This window comes from Haliaeetus albicilla, chromosome 11 (assembly GCF_947461875.1).
Source record: "Haliaeetus albicilla chromosome 11, bHalAlb1.1, whole genome shotgun sequence".
In the NCBI taxonomy this organism is placed as follows: Eukaryota; Metazoa; Chordata; class Aves; order Accipitriformes; family Accipitridae; genus Haliaeetus; species Haliaeetus albicilla.
The window spans coordinates 20856008-20878952 of record NC_091493.1 but is presented as its reverse complement, the minus strand read 5'-3'; the positions used below and the strand labels follow the sequence as shown (position 1 = coordinate 20878952).

The 22945-nt window shown below is 38.4% G+C and overlaps 2 protein-coding genes across 6 annotated transcripts in view; one reads left to right on the top strand and one right to left on the bottom strand.

Moving 5' to 3' along the window:
• Positions 1-11255, top strand: part of ARHGAP22 (Rho GTPase activating protein 22) — a 162332-nt gene extending 151077 nt beyond the window's left edge. For all 3 annotated transcript variants that reach the window (XM_069796549.1, XM_069796548.1, XM_069796550.1), the window contains one exon: positions 4289-11255. In XM_069796549.1, the coding sequence (XP_069652650.1) occupies positions 4289-4517 (229 nt within the window). In that variant the 3' untranslated portion in view covers positions 4518-11255. The remainder of the gene's footprint in view (positions 1-4288) is intronic.
• Positions 11256-13196: 1941 nt separating this feature from the next.
• Positions 13197-22945, bottom strand: part of MAPK8 (mitogen-activated protein kinase 8) — a 48665-nt gene continuing 38916 nt past the window's right edge. Inside the window, exons 7-12 of one of the 3 annotated variants that reach the window (XM_069796552.1) lie at positions 21745-21816; positions 19154-19336; positions 18197-18321; positions 17155-17218; positions 15146-15223; positions 13197-14139 (exon numbers count right to left, since the gene is read on the bottom strand). In XM_069796552.1, the coding sequence (XP_069652653.1) occupies positions 13994-14139; positions 15146-15223; positions 17155-17218; positions 18197-18321; positions 19154-19336; positions 21745-21816 (668 nt within the window). In that variant the 3' untranslated portion in view covers positions 13197-13993. Of the gene's footprint in view, positions 14145-15145; positions 15224-17154; positions 17219-18196; positions 18322-19153; positions 19337-21324; positions 21397-21744; positions 21817-22945 lie in introns of all 3 variants that reach the window. The other 2 variants (XM_069796553.1, XM_069796551.1) reach the window with 2 other exon arrangements.

The window sequence follows — 22945 nt, the reverse complement described above, 5'->3', positions numbered from 1 at the left end:
CATCTGCAGTGGGGACAAGGAAGTTGTCTGTCAGCATTACCCCTGTATGCACATGGGTGTGGGCTACCAAGCATGTCAGGTTCTCAGACCTGGAATTTGGGTCTGCGAGACAGCAGATTTGGTTCTGCTCTTTCCTCACTGCTCTCTGAATCCAACTTTTCTCTCTCTGATCTAAGAGGGGATCAAAAAAAATGGGATTTCTGTCACACAGGGAATTCCAATATTTCACTTTCTATGTTTTCCCTGGGAATCAGAACTGCACAGGTAATGCCAAAGTCTGCTCTTTGTCAGTGTTCTGGGAGAAACAGCAAAGCAAACACCTTGGAGGGAGGGATTGGGACACAGGGTGGTCAGGCCCCAACAAGGAACTCCGTTGGTCTGCGCAGGTGCTGAAATTTGTACCAAATCAGTCTGAAATTGAGGGCTTCTTGCTGCTTTTCCCAACAGAAACATTCTTCAGGAAACTGATCTTGACTATTCTCTGGATTGGTTTGGTGGCTTGTTGGGTTTTTTTGTGTGGTGGTGGTGGTGGGACTGCATCTCAGCTACTACAACTTTTTCAGCAGCCCTTTTGTGTTGAACTTCTAGAAACCTCGGTTTTGATTTTTGATGTAGTGGTCCTTTGCTTGTATAGCCAGGCACTGACCCAAAGTGGCAACAAGGTGCTGCTGGTACAGCAGATAGGCGAACTGTGTAGTTCTTCGCCTACTCTGATGTTTACTTGCACAACTGCCACTGCTGGTGCTGTACTTTAGACCTGTGCTCAGAAAAATTACTTCCAGTTTCCAGGAGAGATGTGAGGGCAGGGGTTGTAGCAAGTAGAAAGTATTATTAACTAGGAAGTCATATTTATTCATGTGAGTTAGTACATTCAGTTTTATGAGTGCAAGTGCTTAATAGAATGACTTTCAGGCAAGCACTCGGGGAAATATGCACATGAAATATTGTTGCTTAAAGGAATTAGATATGTTTTAATATACAGCCATATGCAAAATTGCACTTCATGTTATAATACAGAAGAATCATCACTGGCCTGAAGCACTGGTACTTTGCACTGAAGAAGGGTTGTTGTCCCATTTCTTTCAAATAGTTGAGTTCTCAGCTTTTTTGTGTGTTGAAGTGTTAATGTTATACTCCTTCAATTATTAAAACTCTGGTAGCATTTACATGCCTCAATTTCCAATCAGCCTCCCAAACATGGTACCAAAAGCACATATGACTGTAGAAATTGTATAGCACAGCTTCAGGCTATGTTTGTTGCCTCTTTTTTGTTGAAGTAATTTCTCAAAAATGTTTCTGAACTGTGATTGCTTCTAGTGGCCTGGCTGTTAAGGTAGGAATTTCACGTGCTACCTTCCTGCTTTATTTTATGATTTCCTATGGTGGTGGCGTGCCAGCCTCTGCAGCTTTTCTGTCTCTTGCATTGTACTGCCTTGGTATGTGAAGCTGGAAGGAGAATCAGGCCACGAAGCCATTTCTGTTTCTACCCAACACCGCAGAGTGGGAGAAAAGCTTACCCCCACCTTGTTGTGTTCCAGGTAGAAGAGCTGATGAGACCACCACCGCTTGCTAGCATGGTGTGTTGGAAAAGGTTTGTGAAGGACAGTGGTAGTCCATGGCTTGTTTTTTTTTTAGGTGCCCTACTGATGCAAAATGGGAGGGCAATGAGGGTATGTGCCTTGCATTTAATTCTGCAGAGCTGCCCTGGCAAGCCTTGTTGCAGGGATAGAGAGTAATAAACAGAAAGGAGACAACGGTGCAAAACTTGGAAATGTGTATCTGCACATTTTCACCTGCTGCCTGGGGGAAGAGATGGCTTTCCACCTCTTATCAGTAAAACTTTTCCAATGGGGCCTTCAGCTGTTGACATTGGGGACATCCAGGAAGACCTACCTGTTCTTCATTCCAGCTGTTGAGCAGTTTCAGCTGGACAGGGACAGAGAGCACTGTGGCTGGAGGGGAGGACTACAAATTGGCCAGGTCTCACAGGGCAAAGTAGCTAAGAGGAAAATGCCTAATGAGCTAATAGTTTCATAAAACCAGGCAAGATGCAATCACTGCCTTTTTGTATTAAACAAGATGACTCCAGCTGTTCAGGATTACAGCCTGAAGGATCTTGCTGTCAAGTCTAAGAATTTCAAGCCAAGTTTTTCAGCTCTCAAAAATTTTGCAATGTTTTTACTACATCTGCAGCAATTTACATGTGAAAAGTATGTTCCTTTTGAGACTGCATGAAAAGTCTGCTCCTGTGGAAAGACAGGAACTAACTAGCAAAGAAGGGAGGCTGCTAAGCAGGAAAACTTTGGGCTGCCTGACTAGCTTTATTTTATTGAAGATAATTTAGTCCCCAAAAGTAATAATTAGTTGCTTTACAATTGTATGTGTGCTTGTGTGGTTTGCAGAACTCAGTGCGTGTAGCCGGGCGTGTTTTAATGAAGGAATATGAGCTTTTTGTTGGCACATACATAAGTGGAGGGAAAGCAGAGTCAGTACCCGCCTGGGGCAGAGGTAAGGAACGCTTGCTGATGGAAAAGCTGTTATTTATCATCATCAACTGCCCATTTTCTCTCTCTTAGTCAGAGGGAGGCAAGTTTTATGGCCTTCCTGTAACTAGTCTGTTCCAAAGCATTTCTCCCTCGAGGTTAGTATAATTATCAGGCATTCTCTGTTGAGTTTCAGTAATTGATGTCTACCACCTGGGACTTTTAAGAAACTGGAAGTACCTTGGAGAGGACTGTTATGTTGTATATGTAGAAATGCAGTAAGTACGGTGACCCATGTAATTGAGAACATGGACAGCTAGTCTAGGCTGCTGTAGCTGATCCCTAAACTTTGGGGTGGAAAAATTTAATTGGTAGCTCAGAGCTGTAGGATGTAACAAAAATGTTATAAAGGCGTGTGTGTTTGGGTAAGCATCCTAGCTTCAGGAGAGTCCTCTTATATTATAGAAGATAGCTATCTGGGTGATAAAAGTCTGCCTTCATCGCTATGGGGAGTTTTTGGCAGAGAGTGAACAGAAATGTTTACTCTCATCAGTGCAGCTGTTGGTCTGCTGGACTTGGTCATCAGTGTGCCTGTGTGTGACTTCCTAATTTGTTGTGAAAATGATTATATTGCCATTATTAGCTGTAAGTGAAGGAACAGTTTAAGGGGATGCACTGCATTGCCTGCATGATTGCCTCGTGGTGGTCACAAAATGGAATTCAGACCCTTCTGGGACTGTCACAAATGTCCCTTTTTTCTTTGTTGTGGAGGCTGTAGCATGCCCTTGTTGCATGTCATTTATCTTGTCTAAAAATAACCCATTCACAGTTTCACAGGAAAGCCAGGCATGCCACCTTCACAGCTGGGTATTATACTGATCAATGAACCTAAGAGGTGGTGGTTGGGGGGTTTTTTTGGCTGTTTTTTTTTTTTTTTAAGTTAGAGGGGGGACACTTTTCCTAGGAAAAGCATAATTTTTAAAATCACCTTTTCTGAATATTCTAGTGATCAGAATTTCCTATCTAGATATACTCCCTTCTCTGTATTAACACCATTACTCTGTCTTGCAATTAGGAACCATGATGCAGAGGACAGCAAGTGATGTGCCTTCTGCACTTGTTTCAAATCAAAAAAACATGAACCTTGTTCTTTTGACCTCCTTAGAGAAAAGCTCCAAGTCTTGCATTAGAGCTTTGTGCACAGATAAATTTAAGGTCTAATCTCCAGATTCTTCCTCATATGAAATGCTGGGTTTTGTAAAATCTTGTACAGTATGAAAAACTTTTATTCCCCTACCCCACTGTCAGTGACAAACTTTACAGAAAATACCCTAAAATGGATGGTGAGGAAGGACTACGACCTCATTCCTACCTGATGTCCAAGGATGTTCCTCTGTACTGGATATCCATATAGGGAAACACAGTATCAAGATGAAAACAGAGGCTAAAAGATTATTGTGGAATTACATATTTGAATTCAGCCTGAGGAATTAGTTAATAAATCTCCTCAGCCATTCACTCTGCTGCCCAAAAGTAAGCATTGTTTTGTAAGACTTGAGCATATTTTCTTAAGATACAAATAGAGGAGGCTCCAGCTTTCAAGGAGTCTCTGCTCTTAAACTCAACATTAATGAAATGGCAATTAGTAACCTCCTTTAAAACTTCCTCTTAGAATTAAGATATTTTAGTTCTAAGTGAAACAACTTACATTTATTATAGCTATCAATCAGTATTTATCCTGCCACTTAAAAAACCTCTTCTGTTTTTTTTTTTATTTCTCCCTCTCTCTCCCCTTTGATTTTAAGAATTGAAGAAACAAGTGCAGACCTGAGGAAACAAGTGGTTAGGTTAGAAGAAGAACTGGACCAAGAACGAAAGAAATACACGATGCTGGAAATCAAGCTGAGGAATTCTGAACGTGCTCGTGAAGATGCTGAGAAGAGAAATCACCTCCTGCAGAAGGAAATGGAAGAGTTTTTTTCAACATTAGGGTGTTTAACTGTTGGGAGTCAAAGTGCTAAAGTCCCCAAGTAGAACAAGCTGACGTACATCACAGAAAATTCTATTTCTGGCAAAACCAGTGAAACTGCACATTGTTCTAGTATACTCATGCATCATGAGTAATTATTCTACAGTGATTATAGTCTTGGTGACACTTGCTCCATTGTCTTTACATGTGCTGTAGTATTTGGGCCAGCTGGGAAAGACTGCTAAACATAATGCTTGAAAGTTTAGATGTCAGATTGTCAAGAAAGAGTGAGCACCCTTTTTATCCACAAATCAAAAGATACTAGTCTCCATAGCTTTACTGCTGCCATCTTCAGACTTACTGCACCATCCTTTTGCTGGCTCAAGGACAGTGGAAAGTCCTGCAAGGTGGGTGGGATGGCCAGAACCGATTGACAAGCTGAGCCCGGAGCTGAGGGCCTCCTACACTTGCGCTTGGGAAGATGGCAATTCCAGTATGGCACCACATTCAATGTGCTTTAGCATATGAATTCAATGAGGTGGTTTTTCTCCTCACTTGTATATAAAGTTTGTTCAGATTTCTCATTTGATAAAGTGGCATTATTTTATGAACATAATGTGAAAACAAAGTCTACAAACAAGGTGAAGATGCCAAAATCTTGACAATTCACTAAAATTGTCCCTTACCAACCAAGCAGTTCCACTGTTTCACAAAAATGCAACTTACTAAATTGTATGTGATTAATAATCAGATTGGCCACACAAACTCCATGGAACTTTAAATATGCACATTTTTGCCCTAGGTATCTGGGGGTTTTTGAGCCAAGAATAGAGCAGTATTAGCTGCAAGAAAAAAAAAAATCTCATGAGTTGATATGTACTGATCAGGCATCAAGGTAGGAGAAGAAAGATTCTTATCATCAAAACACATCCAACTGCAGAGGGTTTATTATCTATAAAACTTTAATAGCAAAACCTATGGTAAGAGAAATTAGTGCAATTGGGGGGGGGGGGAGCTGTAGATAAAGGGGGAAGGGTGGGGATCTAACTTTAACCTTCCTGGGACAATTTACACTTAGCTGCCTTGTAACATTTCTCTTGACAAGTTGATTTTTTTGTTGTTAGTTCAGAGGGAGATGAGGGGACAGGAGAAGTATATCGCAAACATCGCAGCAGCCTAAGTAAGTTTACTACTTCTACTAAAGAAAAATCATTAGAAGGAAGTTGTAATTTCCAGTAACTAGCTGCCAGGCCTGACTTCCCCTTTTCAAGGGACTTCTTTGAGAAGTTGTGTGTTGCATTTGTAGTGCCCTGAGCCACGCAGAGCCTGCACACAGAAAATTGTTTCACTAGATTCAGCCTGAACTCCACTTGCCAGCCCAGCACTCACTCTTTCTTGGCACGTACCTTTGACAGCTGAGGCATCTCAGAGGAGAAAAGACTTTTAACAGAAAAGTGCCATGACAACATGAACTGGCATAGATTGTAGTGAAGGTGCTTGCTTTATTTAAGTATTTGCAGAAAAATGACCTGAATCTGTCTTTTACTAGAGAAGAATATAACTGATTGTCTGGAAATAACCTTAGAATGGGCTTTTAAACATACCAGCAGATAGTACACCTTTCAGTATTGACCTGCTCCTCATCATCTGGCAGATATCTAAGTATTTCAATTTCAACATCTAGAAGTTAACTTGTTTCTACCTCACCGTAATGCTTCTCCTTCCTATAGAAATGTAAACGACTTAAAGTGAGCAAAAATAACCCTTCTAACCTAATCTTTCCTGGTTAAGACAAGTCAAGCAAGGTGGTAAAGCAAGCCATGTGGATAGGTTAATTCAGTTAATTTCAAAACATTTTTCCCTTCTTTCCAGCATATCCAGCTGTGCTGGATTCCTGACTGCCCCTAGTGTGAGGCAGTGTGGCAGGTACCAGAGTGTGCAGCAGGAGCAGCCTGCCACCTGCAGGCAGCAGCATCACCCTTGCCTTTTTTCCATGCCCCAGCCTTGTATTATTACTGATAGTTACAAGTGAGCCTGCGAGGAATATGACAGGCCTTTAAACAGCAGCATTAAGATACATAATGTGAGCAGCAACTGTTGTAACAATGATTTTGAGCTGGAACAACACAGCAGGGTAGGTACCGTTAAGTACCATGCTAGTTATCACAAAATAAACCTTAATATTACAGAGTGGCCAGAACTGGGTTGTAAGTAATTCTCTGCAATTAAGACATCAGGACTGGTAAAAAGAAGTTTCTACTGAGGCATTCAATCCAAGTAGTAGGAGCAACGAGGTTATTTTAATGCCCTCTTTTATTCCTACCCCCAACATGGGTACCTTTCACTATACCCATCCTGACAGCCCACATCCCTTAGACTATTTATGTGTGTTTGTATCAAGTGCAGACTACTCCCTTTAGTTCTGGCACACTACAAACTTACTTACTTAGGAACTGAGCCATGGTGACTGGGAGCCTAAAAAACAAATATGCAAGACAACAAGCACTAAACAGGACTGCTGGCTAACTCTCAGTGAAATCAAACACAGCTAGAATTCTAGATCTTCTGTAAGTATTTAAAATTAGGCACTGCTACATGTATAGCGGAACTGGGGAACAAACCCACCTATCCCAACTCTTCAGCTCCAGGATAGGATCACCTGTCAGCTATGTAGCACTACATAATCTTAATGGGGCATCCAGGATAAAATTAATTCTTCTTTTCAGTATCACAAATGAAACTGTATCCACTCAAACCGATTAATGGAACTAACCATTTCCCGGTAGACTGTTGTGCTCCAGCAACATCAATTTTCTTGTTCATGAGGAATAAATTCCAGGGTCCTTCTGAAGATGATCCGCTGCAGTAAATAAAGCCTGCAATAAGCTGCAAACTACCCAGTTCACGCTAAAATACACCACAGTAGGATGTTAACTCTAAAGCACAGCAACAGGAGCATAATGTTCATTTCCCATCATAGGCAATTATGCAAGAAATGGGAACACACTTGTGCTATTGTACACAACTTCATCAAACACTATGCCTTTGAGGAAGATGAAACACTCTTTCCCAGCTTTAACTCCTGTTTCTGTACTCCCTTTCCCACCCCTTCATTTGCCAACTTCGTGGATCCAAGACAGCACTCCTTGTTTTACAGACCTTTTGCTTATTACAGACCCCAATTTAAAGTGCCAGCTTTTTTAGCAAGCATTTACAAGATACAGGTTTGTTAGTATTAAGAAGACATGACAAAAGGCTCCTGGAATCAGGTAGATACATTTTTACCACAGCTTTACCTGTGCAATCTTCCCAGCCTGGAACATCCCTTCCAGTATTATGCAGGCAAAAAAAGTGCAAAAAATTTTTAGTGAAAGAAACCCAACACAACCATATGCTTAAAAAAAACCAAAACAAAGCCAAACAGCAGCATTACAGAATAACAAAAGCTTCTGTATGTCTCCATGGCATTTGTAATATGAAAAGGAAAATTAATAATGATAGCTTATTGAATTATCTACATTTGCTACCAAGTTCCATGCAAACCAGCAGCACTATGGAGTGTTTCAGTTCTGGGCCTAAGTCGCCCACAGACAAATCCCTGGCAGCTAAGACTGCCTCAGGCCTTGCTCTATAATAATGTATTACTAGCAATCAGCTGCACTTTATGCTAACCTACACAAAGAAGCAAGGGCATTTCTGAGTCTCGCCACAGTCCTAGAACACCTCACAAATTGCTGGTCCAGAGAAACAAAGTAGGCCACACCATACTGCCCACAGTCACAGTACCTTTCCCTTAAAAATGTACACAAAGACAAAATAACAGCACACAGACAAACACAACTCAAGGGCATCTTGAGTCTTTGTTTAAAGAAACACTGAGACCCTGCTGGAAATGAAGGCAATAAAACACATTATGTTAGGATTTAGCCCCACGGTAGAGGTGCCAGCGCAGGAATTGGTCCTGACACCCAAGTTACCTCTCCAGTAAGAGGTCTTCAGAAGTCAGATCCTTCAGGATTCTCAGTTTTGAGAAGGATTTTCCTGAGTGCGCAGGGACGGGGCCCTCCTTTCATACACTAGATGGCCCATGCCTTACCTCCTGCAACACAGGGTCTCAGCAGCTGTATTTCCAGGAAAGAGGGCAGCTAGAATTGACAGCAAGGAAGTATGAATGGATTCCCAGCAGTTGCAAAAACACTTGATATTAACAGTCTGTGGCACATCCAAAGCCCACGGGAATGGAGAAATGGAAGAAACAGGTCACATTGCCCACAAGTGAGCTCACACACAAGACAGGACTTTAAGTATCATTAAAAACAGATGAATTCTCAGGAAGGACTGATGCTAATAAGACTCCACCTGCAGCCTTATTAAGAAATCCATATGAAATCCATTCTGGCCTAGCAATGAAGAAACACTAAATGCATTGTGGTCAAACTTTTTTTTTTTCTTTTTTATTTAAAATATCATTATAACCAATTGACATACTAGATAACAATGTATACATTCCAGTGGTGCACATGTAATGACCTATGGCATGAATGAGTAAAAAAACCACAATGTTCTCAGTAATGCCCCACCAACAGCTTATTTGGAGGGAATAAAGGAAAAGCAGGAAAAGGTATCAAATGTGGGGAAGTAAAAAAACCTACAGTTTTCCCCGGTATTTTTAATGGTGTATCTTCCCCTTCATATTTCTTGGGACAAAATAAAATTAAGAATATACTTCAAAAGGGGCAGAAGGAATGATCACAATAATTAGGGGGTTTTTCTCAACTTTAGTAATAAAAGTTAAAGAACTCTCAAAAATAGACTAGATATTGGGCCTACAAAAGTAATTCATCTGTATGCAAAGCTTACCAAGAATTATTCCTTTTGTAAAATGTAAAGGATGAGCTGACATTACTAGTAAGCTATTTTTACCTACAAAACCAGACTACAATAATAAAATCACCGATTTACAGCTAACACAATATTCTAGATGTACATTATTGTACACAAGCTATATATTACACATGAACATCTTACGTGAAATATATAAGAAACATACTTACTGATATTGTCTCAACATTGGCCAATAGGTTTTTCTAAAGGAAGTGTATTTTTCTATTCACATTCAGTGTAGTTCCAATAGCAAGGGTTAGCTTTGCTTACTTAAGAAACGTAGAAAGTTTGTGTGAGGTAGTTCAAGAAAACCTAGCTTAAATTTTTAACTGCAGAAGTAGAAACATAATGTGATCTGATTCATAACATGTTTCTGTAATGCAGAGATAGCTGAAGAAGAGAAGGGAGTGAAAGAGATCACTTAAAATACCACTTTTATCCAGTGTCCTTAACTAAGATTAAATTAAATGATTTGAACATTTGGGTAGGCAGTAGAGTGTCATCACATTTCTTCATTAAAACCCTTTTTCTAATCCTACTGAAAAATGCAGACAGCTCTCCTTCAACTCCAGTCCTCAAACTAAATATGTAGGAACCAAAACATTGATAGGAACATAAAATATAACAGCAGGGACAAACTGCTGTCAACAGCAAATAAAAACATATCTAGAAACAGTAATTCACTTCCTTTAGCTACTTGAAACAGTGAGACCAAGTGTAAGATGAACCATCTTCTCCCCTTTACCCCATGATCTTAAGTGAGAAACATTTAATAATGTCACACGCTTTGGATCATTGGCTGGGTAGGAACTATCCTCCGGTACCAGCTTTTTGATCGTTTTTCTTTATGCAATGTTGAGATGAATGCCATATACGTTAATGCAGGGCATTATACTCATGCAAATGCCTGTCAAGGTGCTTAATTTTTGCTCTCTAACGAAATAGCCTTTGTTCAGAGAAGCAATCTTCCATAAAACAAACCCGCATCAGTAACACTCCACTTGCTTGGACCCGGTGGCAGCAGAGGGTGCTATTGCCACAGCCGCCTCAAATCCAGCTCACCCTATCCTCCCCTAAATTCACACCCCTGTGCTGGTGGGGCAGGCTCACCAATTTATGCTGATGTATCTTTGTATCTAGCTGGAATTCGTATCTGGAAAGATACTACTGCATATAGCATAGCAAAGTTCTTCAGAACTAAAAACCCAAGCCACACAGCACCTACATAGGGAAAAGTGCCATGTCTGGTCAGCTTAGCAGAATGAACACAATAGAGGTGACCTGGTCAGTCAGGCCAGTCTAAGTTGTCCAGTGGATGGGTATTGCTCTGGCAGTCCAGCTTCTCACACACACACCAACACACAAACCCCTCAATTCTGACCCCATTGTCTTGCATCAACAAAAGACTACACAGAGCAGAGATGCAGCACACAGTAACAGTACTAATTTCCCTCCCCCAATTCTATTCCAAAGTCTTGAAGAACCTACTTCTACAAAAGAAGAGGAACTATTCTATCCTTGATGCCTGCCACATCTCTGACCACAGAAGGTAGAAATTAATCTCGTTATTATTGCCCAACTTTTAACCTCACCTGACATAAGAAATCAGACAGCTCCCTGTAATTCAATCCCTACCAACTCTGAATGGATTGGAATGGCCTTAGAATAGGAAAGTTGCATGCACTTTAGTGAAGCCTGTTGTCATGAGAAGATTTTGGAATCACAGACGAAAATAAAGCTTAATAATACTTTTAAGGATAAAATTATACAGTGTATTAGATAGCATATGATCTAACTACACAACAATAGACAAAGACAGCTGAAGTCTAGCTACCCATTTGTTTGCTTCTCTATGGCAGTATACAACTATCTCTGAAATATTTTTATATTTCAACAAATAAAAAGGGAAGTTAAGACTAGGATGTTGTTGTGATAATTTGGTTACTGAATCTGATTTTCTTGTCTTTGAAATTTGCCATCACTTTAATTTGCCTAAAATGCAAGCAACCGGGGGGCGGGGCGGGGGGGCAGCACTACTGCTATGAAGATGGTGCCAAATGTGAACTCTAGGTTACCACAGGCAAAACTCTGACCTTAATGAAATAATGCCTTTAAACATAGCTCACTCACACTGCAATGGGTGGCAGTGGACAGTCCTGCCCATTCACTAACCCTACCTTAAAAGTTCTCCTTAGAGCTATGAACTCAGCGAAGTTACTGTTGAGAGCACACTGTGGTAAAAGCCTAGTAACTGTTTCACTCAATATTCATTTTAAAAGCAATTTTTCTTTAGGACACTGGAAAGTGATAGCAAAAATGATTTCAAAGTTTCAAAATATTTCAATCACCACTGTAATCTAGAGGGGTCCAAAATAAATTTAAATAGGAATTATATTTACCAAATTCTGTTCTTAACAGCACTTACAGGCATCAGAAGTTGATTTTGTCAGTTTTAACTTCATTACACTCAGTTGACCAGACTATCATTTGACCCTATATAACAATGGAGTACTGTTGTATGACCAAAAATTTTGGCTTAATTCACAGCTTAAACTTTGATAAAAAATTACAAAATAGACTGTTCTGTTGGTCTCTGTTCAACTTGAGCAGATTTTCTATGTTCCGGTGCTAGATGAATCCAAACATGCCCTGCCTATTCTGAGGTAATATACAATTTGGCAGGATCCTGTAAAAAGAATTGCCTTAACAAATGTGGTTTAGAAAGGCAATATTGAAATATTACAAGTGAGGAAAGCAAAATTATATGCACATAACACTTACCAGCAGTCTAGCCAGGCCAGGAAAACAACTGCAGTTATCAATTTAGTCATCTTTGAGACATTACCATTCCTTGTAACCCTGTATGTTTTTTAAAAAGACATGTTAGATATTGAAAGCATTACTATCATTTCTATTTTCCTGAAACTTATTACAAAGACAAATTTTCCTCTTTTAATCAGAACTTCAAAAAGATACCTATTTAACCCAACAAGCAGAAGGAACCACACTGAAGAGTATCAGTCATTCCTGGATGACCTCTGTAGCCAGTTATATTATTTGCTTATGCTCTGTGCCTGGCAAGACTTCTGCATTTTCAAAGGCTCATTTTTGTGAGCATTACTAATTTAAATTCCTCTTCACATTCTAATTCACTACACAAAATATGCATCTACACAAGGCAATCAATTATACAGCCTAGCTTCACTAAAAATCTGCATTTTCCAAAGGAATAAATTGTGAATGATTGTTTAACTCATACATAAACTTAAGTCAGTTATACATAAATCATTCTGTAAATATAAAATGTAAACAGTTAAAATACTTCTGTGAGGAGCAGCACCATTTTACATGACTATTTAGTAACTGTTCTATATATTTCAATATATCTTTTGTTTAAAAAGCGTATTGAAACCTGGAGCTTCAGTGTTGAAAACTACTGAATATTTATGACTTAAAATGAAGCATTATTAAGATTTCTGCTACACTGGTCTCATGGTGAAATGAAAGAGATAAATATTAATTTATACAGCACTACTTCTCCCTCCTTTGGATGGCATATATTGCTCACTTAATGCATTAGCTACAGAAATCCTGAGGTTCTCCTACCACTTAATGGTTTTTAGCAATCAGTTACTTTTGGTGGAGAAAGAATAGCTGAAGTTTTGCCCCTACTGCATTCACATCATTCCCTCTTCTACCCCAAAATCACTCACCTTAGTAGACAAAACTAGTAAGAAACAAAACTCCCACAAATCACATATTACATGGAAGTATAGCTACAGCATATTCGTTTTCCCCTCTCGGCAGTCTAGACATCCCGGATACACTTCATTTTGTGTGTACAAAAACAGGCTACAAGCTAGAAGTAAACAGTTTATTTGCATTGCAATGTATTATTCATGAAGTATCCTCATGTTTTATGGTGATCACAAGATTTGGCATGCCACAAGTCTGCAGAAAACATCACATTACTTTGTTAGGCTAGATATTTCTGCAGCTTTGAAGATATGCTTTGCTTTCTTAAGTTCATAAAACCATTCAGATGAGGTTACTTTGCAAAGGATTGTATACTGTTTCTCTAAAAAAAAATTCATTAATTGTTGCTTTTGCTGAAGTATTATAGGCAAGTGGCCAAAATAAAAGAGGATTTTGTTCACTGCCAGCACCACAATAGTATGCCCAAAACTACAGCTGGCTGCACTGAATTCTCTCCCCCTCCACCTGGACACAGACATATGACCAAGCATAAAACTTTGAAGGATATCATGAACAAAACATCTGGAATAAATTCTAATTAAAAAAAATTGAAAACCTATAAAATCTTAAATAATTCATTATATGGTAATGACCACAACATTAATATGTGCTTTGATATAACAAATCTTACAAATTCAGTAAAAAAAGATCAGCAGCATAATAGTAAAGCAAATATGCAGATTTTAAAACCACAATAAAAATTATGAGGTTTAATATCTTACAGTTAATTACAGCAAAAAAAGTGGCTGCTTTTAACACAACTTACAGTTTAAAATTACAGCACTTTATGATGAATTCTACGATTATTTTTGAAAAAACACTCAAAAATATGACCAAATTTTAAAGGTGCCCTATTAATGACTAAAAGGACCCCCCTCCCACCCCCCAAAAGACCAAGTAGTCATCTACAGCAACCCAGAGGTCCAGCTGAGGTTTCTAGACTGCTGTCTGTATCAGAGGCCAATGTTGGATCTGTTGACATTGAAGACACATCATTGACAGATGACGATGAAGATGGATGTTGAGAGCCATTGATCATTGCTGCACCTGTGCTATGAGAAACAAAACAGCAAATCAGTTGCAGATACAGTTGCACGGTTCAGTACTTGCATTAGTCTGTCTCTTCCTAGTAGTCATTACTTTCCCCTGTTTCGGCAAGTTTGAAGAGATGCGTCTTAATCCATTGTCAAAGTAAATAAAACCCGCAAGTCTTTAATGTGGGGCTTAATGAATGGTATGTCAAGAACCACAGAACTGACATGGCATGACACCTGTCAAATTACAGTAAATGCCAATGGCTGAAGGTTAAAAATCACAAACAGAGATAGTACTGCATAAAGCCAGAGCCAAGATACCCTACAAAATGTTGAGACCCAAAGCTAGAATATATCTATGTATTTTGATAAAGAAAGAAGGGGCGTGGTTTTTTGCCCATCAGATCTCCCCTTCAAGCTGGGAAATAGCTGATGTCCAGCCACATCACATACTTTCAATCTCAGATATGCAATCGTTTTTCAGAGTCTGGACTTCAGTGAACTCTGAGCAGAATCAGCAACGGCTGTCCAACTTTTGCCATCATTTTTCAACAGTGCAAATGGAGTCCTATCAATGGTCAGTTAATGGGCACATTTTGCTCCAAAATTCAGCAACAGTTTCTGAAAGCATTCTACAATTTTCCAACCTAGAAATCCTGTTTCATTACTTAATAGATGTAAGTAGTGGTTGTAACTTTAATTGAAACTGTACCAGCTACACATCTAACCAGATTATGGCAACAGAGTACCAGTACATACCAAGGTGTTTCTTGAGGACTGAAATGAATGAAGCATCAGTTACACGGGGACAGTAATAGAGGAGTTTATCAGATTAATAAAAAAAGAGAGATGTCAACCCCATACATTTCATTCTAATAAGCAATATCTCAAAGAGAATTCAAGATGTTATTGGTCATTTAAGAGCCATATTTTTGAGTTAGGTTACTCTTGGATGTCTTGAACAGCTTTACTCCCTCCTGATCTACAACTCGATGCACTGTGCTTTTATTGTAACCAACCTAAAGGGGCTGGCTGTCCGCGTATAACCCCATTCTTGGTTCTCTCCTCCAAGTCCATGACTTCCTTGTATATCAACTCTGAAAATGCAGAGAAGGGAAGGCAAAAAATGAATTTGCAAACCCAAGACCGGATCGATAATATATCTCCTATTAAAATGTGCATTTAAATTTCATAGTTTTATTACTTTTCAGAATTAGTTTTGAACAACAGGCTATAGGCTACAGAACAACTGGCAAGTGATATAAAAACATAAAATTCTTTCCTGTTGGACCTACAATGGCCTGGCACTCTCAAGAACACACTGACATTGCTCTAAGACTCTTGTCCAGGCTGCCTGGGGACCTCAGGTTAAACTGAGTCTTAACGACCACTCATTTTTTATCAATGGCTTCTTTGGTACAGATAAAACTCAATCAGCAGTCTTCAAAGGAACAGGTAGGAACAAGCCCAAACAGCATTGCCATCACCCCAACACACATTTTGCCACTAAATTTCCTCAGCAACAACATATAAAGGTCCAGATCACCGTGAAATGGAATACAATATTGGCATATAAGTAGCCACTCCAAATGAAAGCAGCAAATTAATCTTCCAGTTAAAGAAGTTCCTCATCCTTTAACAGGTCAGAAGTGCTTGTAACATGAATCAATCATACACCCTGCGTACTGGCCAGAAGGCTTCTAGGCTAATGGCAGCTTATTACCCAGAAAAGATTTCAGCTGTGAATCTACAGAAGTAACAATAGAAGAAAAGGACTAAACATGTTAAATGCAACTCATAAGAGCTGACTGTCAGAATACTACTTATCTGTCACTGGCAAACTAATGCAACGTACAAACACTTTGGAAGAAAAAACACATTTAAAAATTATAATTTCAAGGAATGTGGGAGTCTCAAAAGTAAACTCCATATTGTTTGAAATATCCTCAAGCACACCTGCTTCAAAAGGGAAGTAACTTTGCTTGGAAGGAGGATGGTAAGAGAATTTCCACAATTCTCCCTATCTCTGCCTTCACAATTAAAACTCAGTTTCTAATAGAAAGCAACTTAAAAGCGTAGCAGTACTAGATTTTACAGACTTGTGTCCATTACCAGCCAACACAATGAACTGTCAATAATGATTCATGAAACATTTTCTGTGCTTTTTTCCCCTCGGGGGATAAAAAGTTTATACAGGTCTAATATCCCTTCCTAGACCTTTTCAGTACAAAGTATTAGATTGCTCAATGCACTCAATTCTTGCTTAAATGCAACATTTATAGCCTGCAGAGCAATCCGGATCTGCATTTTTTCTAGCACTAGAACCTCTGCAATAATACCACCCCTTTTAGAAGCAATTTCAAAACAAAGCACAAGCTTTACAAGTAACAAAGATATCCCCCTTATACTTTATCATTTTGCACCTCATATATGACCAGGAAATGTAGATACTAAACCAGTACTGAACACTAAAGATTATGCTCTTGGAGGTACAAGTCTTATGTCATGCTACAGTCTGTTCCATACCTCAACCCCAGCTACTTTCTCAGGATGCCACAGCTGATAACCATCAGCATCTCCCACACCAGCTGTAACCTCACTATCTCACCCATTACTAACACTCCCTATGGCTTCTTCTTTTAAATCCTCTGCTTGATTTAGAAGACTACAGTTATAGCTAATACCCTCTTCACTTGAAGACTAGTGCTTCTGCTTCAGACTTACATTGCTCAAACTCCTCCATCTTTATCAACTGTAGCAGTTTGTCCAGAAGAGATACCCTCCCTAAAAATGCTGCCTTACGGTTTGCAAAAGGTGACCGAAATGAACAGGTCTTAATCAGCATCTTCGCAGGAAAATTTTTAGTGTCCCAACACTAAAGATGTTGTGAAGCAATGATTTATTTCCTTGCTATTCCAAGCAGTTTAAGTAAATACTATTAGGTTGCTCAGAAGAACCTTAATAACAGTAATCGTTGGGGCCCAGCCTACTCCTAAAAGCCTTATTATACTTAAAATGCCCTTCTTACCTTTCCATTCTTCTATTGTGTGCTCCCTCTCATCTAACTGCTTATCTGGTATCTTTGGTGGAGGCTGAAAAACAAAACTAACTCATGATAAAGCAATCAAAGGGGATACAAAACCAGAATAAATGAAAAATGAAAGTAAGCTTTCAATATGAACCTGATTTAACTAGATTGTATTTACAAGGTCACATATTCTCTCATACTTGGACTTGGCCTACTTTCTAGATGCTGCTACGTGTTTTCAAGTTCTTCTGATTAACAGATTTGCTTACATTACTGTAATAATTAAAATAGAAACTGAACAGTCTGGTAAAAGAGCTCCTAAGTGCAGCAGTCTCCTCCCCAAGCAGCCCTTTTTATCTACTTACTGTTACTTACTAAGTTTTCCCTCTAGCTATTACAGATCAGCAGAATTCTAATTGCACCATTTACATCAAGCATCTTTTTCTATTCTTAGTCGGCCATCACCAACCACCTTTCTTTTAAAAAACTGACACTTCTCATAAGCTGAAACTGTCCCAAAATTAATTTTTTAAGAAAACTTTTCCATTAATCCCTATGTTCATTATTGTTAATAATTGAAAGTTCAAGGTCTTGGACTCAAGATTTTGGTGAAACACTTATTTTCTAGTTTAAGAGTACTATCAATTGCTACAACTAATGAAAATATTTCTCTTGCCCAGGAGTAAATACCTCAGAATCCTATCAAGGGCAATGAAACCACACTGAAACAACTGAAGCTCAATAAATTAGAACCCCATAGAAAAGATTTCAGATACACTACTATATGTCCAGGAGATTATATGCAATTATATATGTACACACACATACACAGACATATAGGACTTCAGTTTGTGCCCCCTCCTAATACCGTTTCTAATAAACATGTCTATCAAAGTCAATAAAAATGATTACGGCTCAGTTAAGCTTCTAGTGAAATATGTAGATCATGCAATAATCCTCTTTCAGCAGTTACATCAAGCATCACAACACATTTGCTTTAGTACAGTACCTTCCTAATCAGAGACCTAAACCAAGAACTTACAGCTTCTGCTTCTGACGGATCATACCAAACATTGATGTATGGGTGCTGCAAGGCTTCATCCACAGAGATTCTTTTAGAAGCATCTATAACCAGCATTTTTGATAACAAATCCCTTGCTTGACTGGCTGCAAAAGTGAAATTTTCTATTTAGAGTAGTTCCATATATAGGGCACATAATACGGTATTTCAAAGCTCATAAGGAGAGAAGAGCTGGAGTAAACAAATTCCAGTTTAATATCTGTGCAATCCTCACATAATTTGGGGTTTAGGAAAGTGGTCCATTGGGGGGGGGGGGCGGGGTTGGAATTGAAGAGAGTTAACACAGGTGGGAAAGGGATTGGACATGTTTCACTATACATTTTCAGCACACAGCGCCCCTTGGTGTGACATCCTGATGTGAAATATAACTCAGTTGGCAGTACAGCCTTGTCTGGAATAGCAGTGGGCAAACACCTACTACCCCCCTCTTACAGTTTAGGGGGGAAAAACTGTCACAAACTGTTAGCCACAGAAAATATGATACGTCTGTGACTTCACTGAGTAGGTGACACTTGGAACCAGTAAGTTATTCAGTAACTACAGGATATATATGTTTTATGAATATAAAACCTTTATTTTCACCCCTAGAGAAAGAAGATCTGCTCTGTCCACACAACTTCTGTTCCACTGTCCCCACACTCTTCTCTAAATCATGTTGGCATCTGTGATTGAGAGGTATATATATATATTTACTTTTCTTTATAAAGGTATCCCCAGAATAGGAGGAGTTTCAGAGAAGTGAGAAAGTGGAGGTAAGCACACACCAGCACGTTCACCCGCTCCCATGATAGAAATACTGTAATACTTAAATCCTTAGTGGGATGATTTTATAGTGAAAAAAACCAAGATACATTTCTGTTCAATATATCACAGTTTTAAAACTTTTAAAGTATACAGCACACAGAAGATAGACCTTACCTTTAAGCTTATTGTGTTCAGAGTCAGCTGGGAAAAGGACATCTGGAAAGAGTTTTTCAAAACTATATCCAGCATATTTAGGTCTGTTCTCCACATACGTTCGGACTGTAGGCTGTAATTTCTTCATAAATTCAGGGCATGGTGTTCCTAGCTGCTCTATAACTTTATTCCATTGATCAATATCTAAGGTTATGTAGCTAAGAAAAACACTGTGGCTAATTTTCAGCTAGAAAGTTATGTTAAAACCACATGAAATAACCCACAGAGAAAACACAGAAAATTATAATAAAATATCAAGTTCATCATTAATTTGGACTACCTTCTTAGAGAAAACAGTGACACAAAGCAAGACTTTGATGATAGCATAGTCAAGGCAACACGTATTTTACTCAAAATCATAATTAATTAGCAAAAGATATAATTCTGAGAAACAAGAGAAAGACTCACAAAATGTATTAAATGAATTTAAATAAAGGCGTTGTTTGGGTTCTGGAGAAGAACTCACTTCCTGATCTGAACACGTATTCACAGTAGTCAAGCTACTACACATCACCAAGGCACTTGTGAGGATTACCCTGTGTAGGTGCTTTGTCCTTCGTTCTCATCTTGATACCTCAGCCCAGTCCCAGACTGTCCCAAGTTAGTGATCTCTCACTAACGACTTGCAACACTGAGCACCAGTGGGCACACACAGGATGAAATCTTAGCCCACACAGGTCAATGACAACTTTGTCAGAGACTTGAATGCAGAAGTTAAAGAGTTTCAAGGACACTTGAGGAACTTAAGGTTTACATAAGGCAAGGGGAGATTGACCAATTCACAGCAGAATAATTTAGTACATGTTACTGAATTAAAAAAAAGCAACGTTTGGCTCAGGAATTCCTAGTTGAAGATGGTTAGATACTAGGAGAGAGCTCAGATAAAAAATTTTATATATGCTTATCTCATTCATGTATCCTCCCCAACTTTTTTTTTTTCGGCTACCACCAAAGACTGGATACTGGGCTACCTAAACCTTCACTCGGATGTAGCAGGCCCCCTCTTATGTTCTTACAACTTAACAGCAGACCTTTATATAAGGATTTGCAAGCTCTACAGTGCTTTAGTAGAGGCCTTGGAAAAAAAAAGTATTTACACAGTATGGCACTGAGCCTAAATTGAAAAGCCATACTATCAAACCAGATGTATAAAGCTAAGCATGGTGCAGCTCATGCAATGACAGAGCTGTGTGAAAGTAAGGATGCCCTGGATCTCCTCACTGTGCCTCAAAATCTTCACCCAATCTGCACCCCTAAATGGTACTATATCAATTATTAAACAGTTAACCTGCAGCAAAAGCAGGAAAGATTTCTGATGGAATCTAAAAAAACAGAGTGTAACTACTAGTAAAACAAATAAGATGCCAAGCTCCGATTCGATCCACTAATTTCAGCAGTGATCCAGAGGTTTCAGTTCTATTTGCATGGAGCAGACCCTTTGTCTAAAGTATTGCTCACAGGACAATCCATACAGATACCACCAAGCCATTCACGGAATAGAAAGACAGAAGTGCCAGATGTTTCTGAAAGCTGTTTGCAGGATCATTTCTGCATACAAAAATATAAAACTCCAGAGTGTAACTAATGAAGCCGGTTAGGAATTTTTTGTAAACATTTCCTACAAAATGTAAAGACTAATAACTGCTAACATGCTCAGGTACTAAAAAAAGATTAGTAAGTTATTACATAAAAATGATCTCCAAAGCAAAAATCAATGCATGTGAACCAGTAAAACACCATCTAAACAAAACAAAACATCTATCTTAAATGTGACAACATCCAAAAGCAATGGATAGACACTATATTAAATTGGAAACAGAAAAAAAGAGGAAAAAAAGGAAAAAGGAAAAAGAAGCCTGTTTGCCCAAGTGGTATTTTGTTCATCTTGCTTAGTATTAATCTCTAAAGACAGTCATACACATTAATGCTGTGTTGTGGTTTTGCTTTAAATGGTATAACTGTAGACATTTTTGCAGCTTCCTGGAACCAAAATAACAAACTTACAAATTGTATTTTGAAAAGGTAGTTTAAAACCAGTAGTTTAAAGATTAGAACCACCTTAATCTGGAACTATATTGCTGCAGTATCTTTTGACCTTTTACAACTACATCCTAGGCCAAAGGTAAGGATACGATCTGTACCAGGAAATAAAACACCACCTTTGATCATTTCTCCCATGATGCACCCAACTGACCAAATGTCAACTGAAAACAAAATGCAATGATATTAACATAAAAGATAGTTATTAAAATAAAGGTAAATAAAAATATCTAGACACACACACACATGAAGTGATTATAAAAAGCGTGTGTAATGAAAATGAGTGAAGGTGAATGTATGCTAACTACAGGACCAGCAGAGACTATGTCCTACTGCTAGGTGCAGCCTGAATATAAATGAAGTTCTTAATTTTTTTTATCACAAGAAAAATCCATGTTCATTTAATAAAAAAAAAAACAAACTTGTACAATATGCATTTGCATGACACAACATCAATAAAAAGGTTAATCACTTCCTAACTAATTCAACCTGCTGCAGCAGCACAAGGATACAGTCCCTTCCTGGAAAGAGGATTTTGTGGCAAACCATTTCGCCCATAATGCACCCCACAGACCATAAATCCACTATGTTTGTAGCACAAAAAGAAGGAAAAGCAAAGCAAACGGTCATTTAAAATTAAAAGAAGCATAACATGACTGCATCCTATAAACTGCAGAGACAGCACAGGAAGAAGAGCAAGTCTTTACATTAATCAATGAAAACACTTTAAAATACACTGTATATAAGGATTAGCTTTTAACTGTCTCAAATACAAGGCAGAAAAACATCCTTTTGTTTAACAAAGGGCTAGAGCAAGAGCTAGAGCAGAGAGACACACACGAATCAAGCAGAGTAAAGCCCTTCTGCAAGCTCCGAGGCTTGTGAAGCTACCTCTGGCAATAGACTAGATCGGAGCACCAAAGATCACTTTATTTCTTGAAAGTAATTCCACTGTAGTTGTAGGAATAATTTTAAAAGTAGCAAAATAAACTGACCTTTAAAAATATTGTGTATCTGAACAGTTTGTACTTTTAGGAGGAGAATTAATTGGTTATTACATAGGAATTAAAATGTGCCATCAAGTATTTCCTATAAATCAGATTACCATGCATCTCTCTCTCTTTAAATAAAAAGCAAACACAATCAGTAGAAGATCACTTAGAATTTTAGAGGATCAATTAATGACAATATCAATATGCTCCTAAAAGATTTTCAGTTAAAAGTATTTATTTAAAAATATTTCTTCAGTTATGCTGAAATAACATCTCACACAAAAGAAAAACTCAAAAGCAAATTGTTTTGGTATGAAATACACATTTTCTACATAGCCTTAAAATAAATTGCTCAGAAGACATACTCAAAGATGCACAAGTTTACTTTTTGTACAGGTATGCCAATTTCTTTAATGGTTGCTTACAGAGATACTGTTAACTCTGTATGCAAAAGTTTTCTTGAAGTCATAATAATGAAACTGTATTATTATGAATACTTTTACGTCAAACATGACACTGGAATTTCAATTAAGCAGATAAGAAGTGGATTTAAATGAGAACAATTGTATACTAAAAATCATATGTAAAGGTTCTGAAGGAGCTCAACAATGTCAAGCAAACAATATTGCTGCTTACTGAAAACATTCCTTCCCCCTTATCTACAAGTTCCTCTAAAATAGTATCTAAATCATATGATAGGAGATCATAGTTGTACATATTA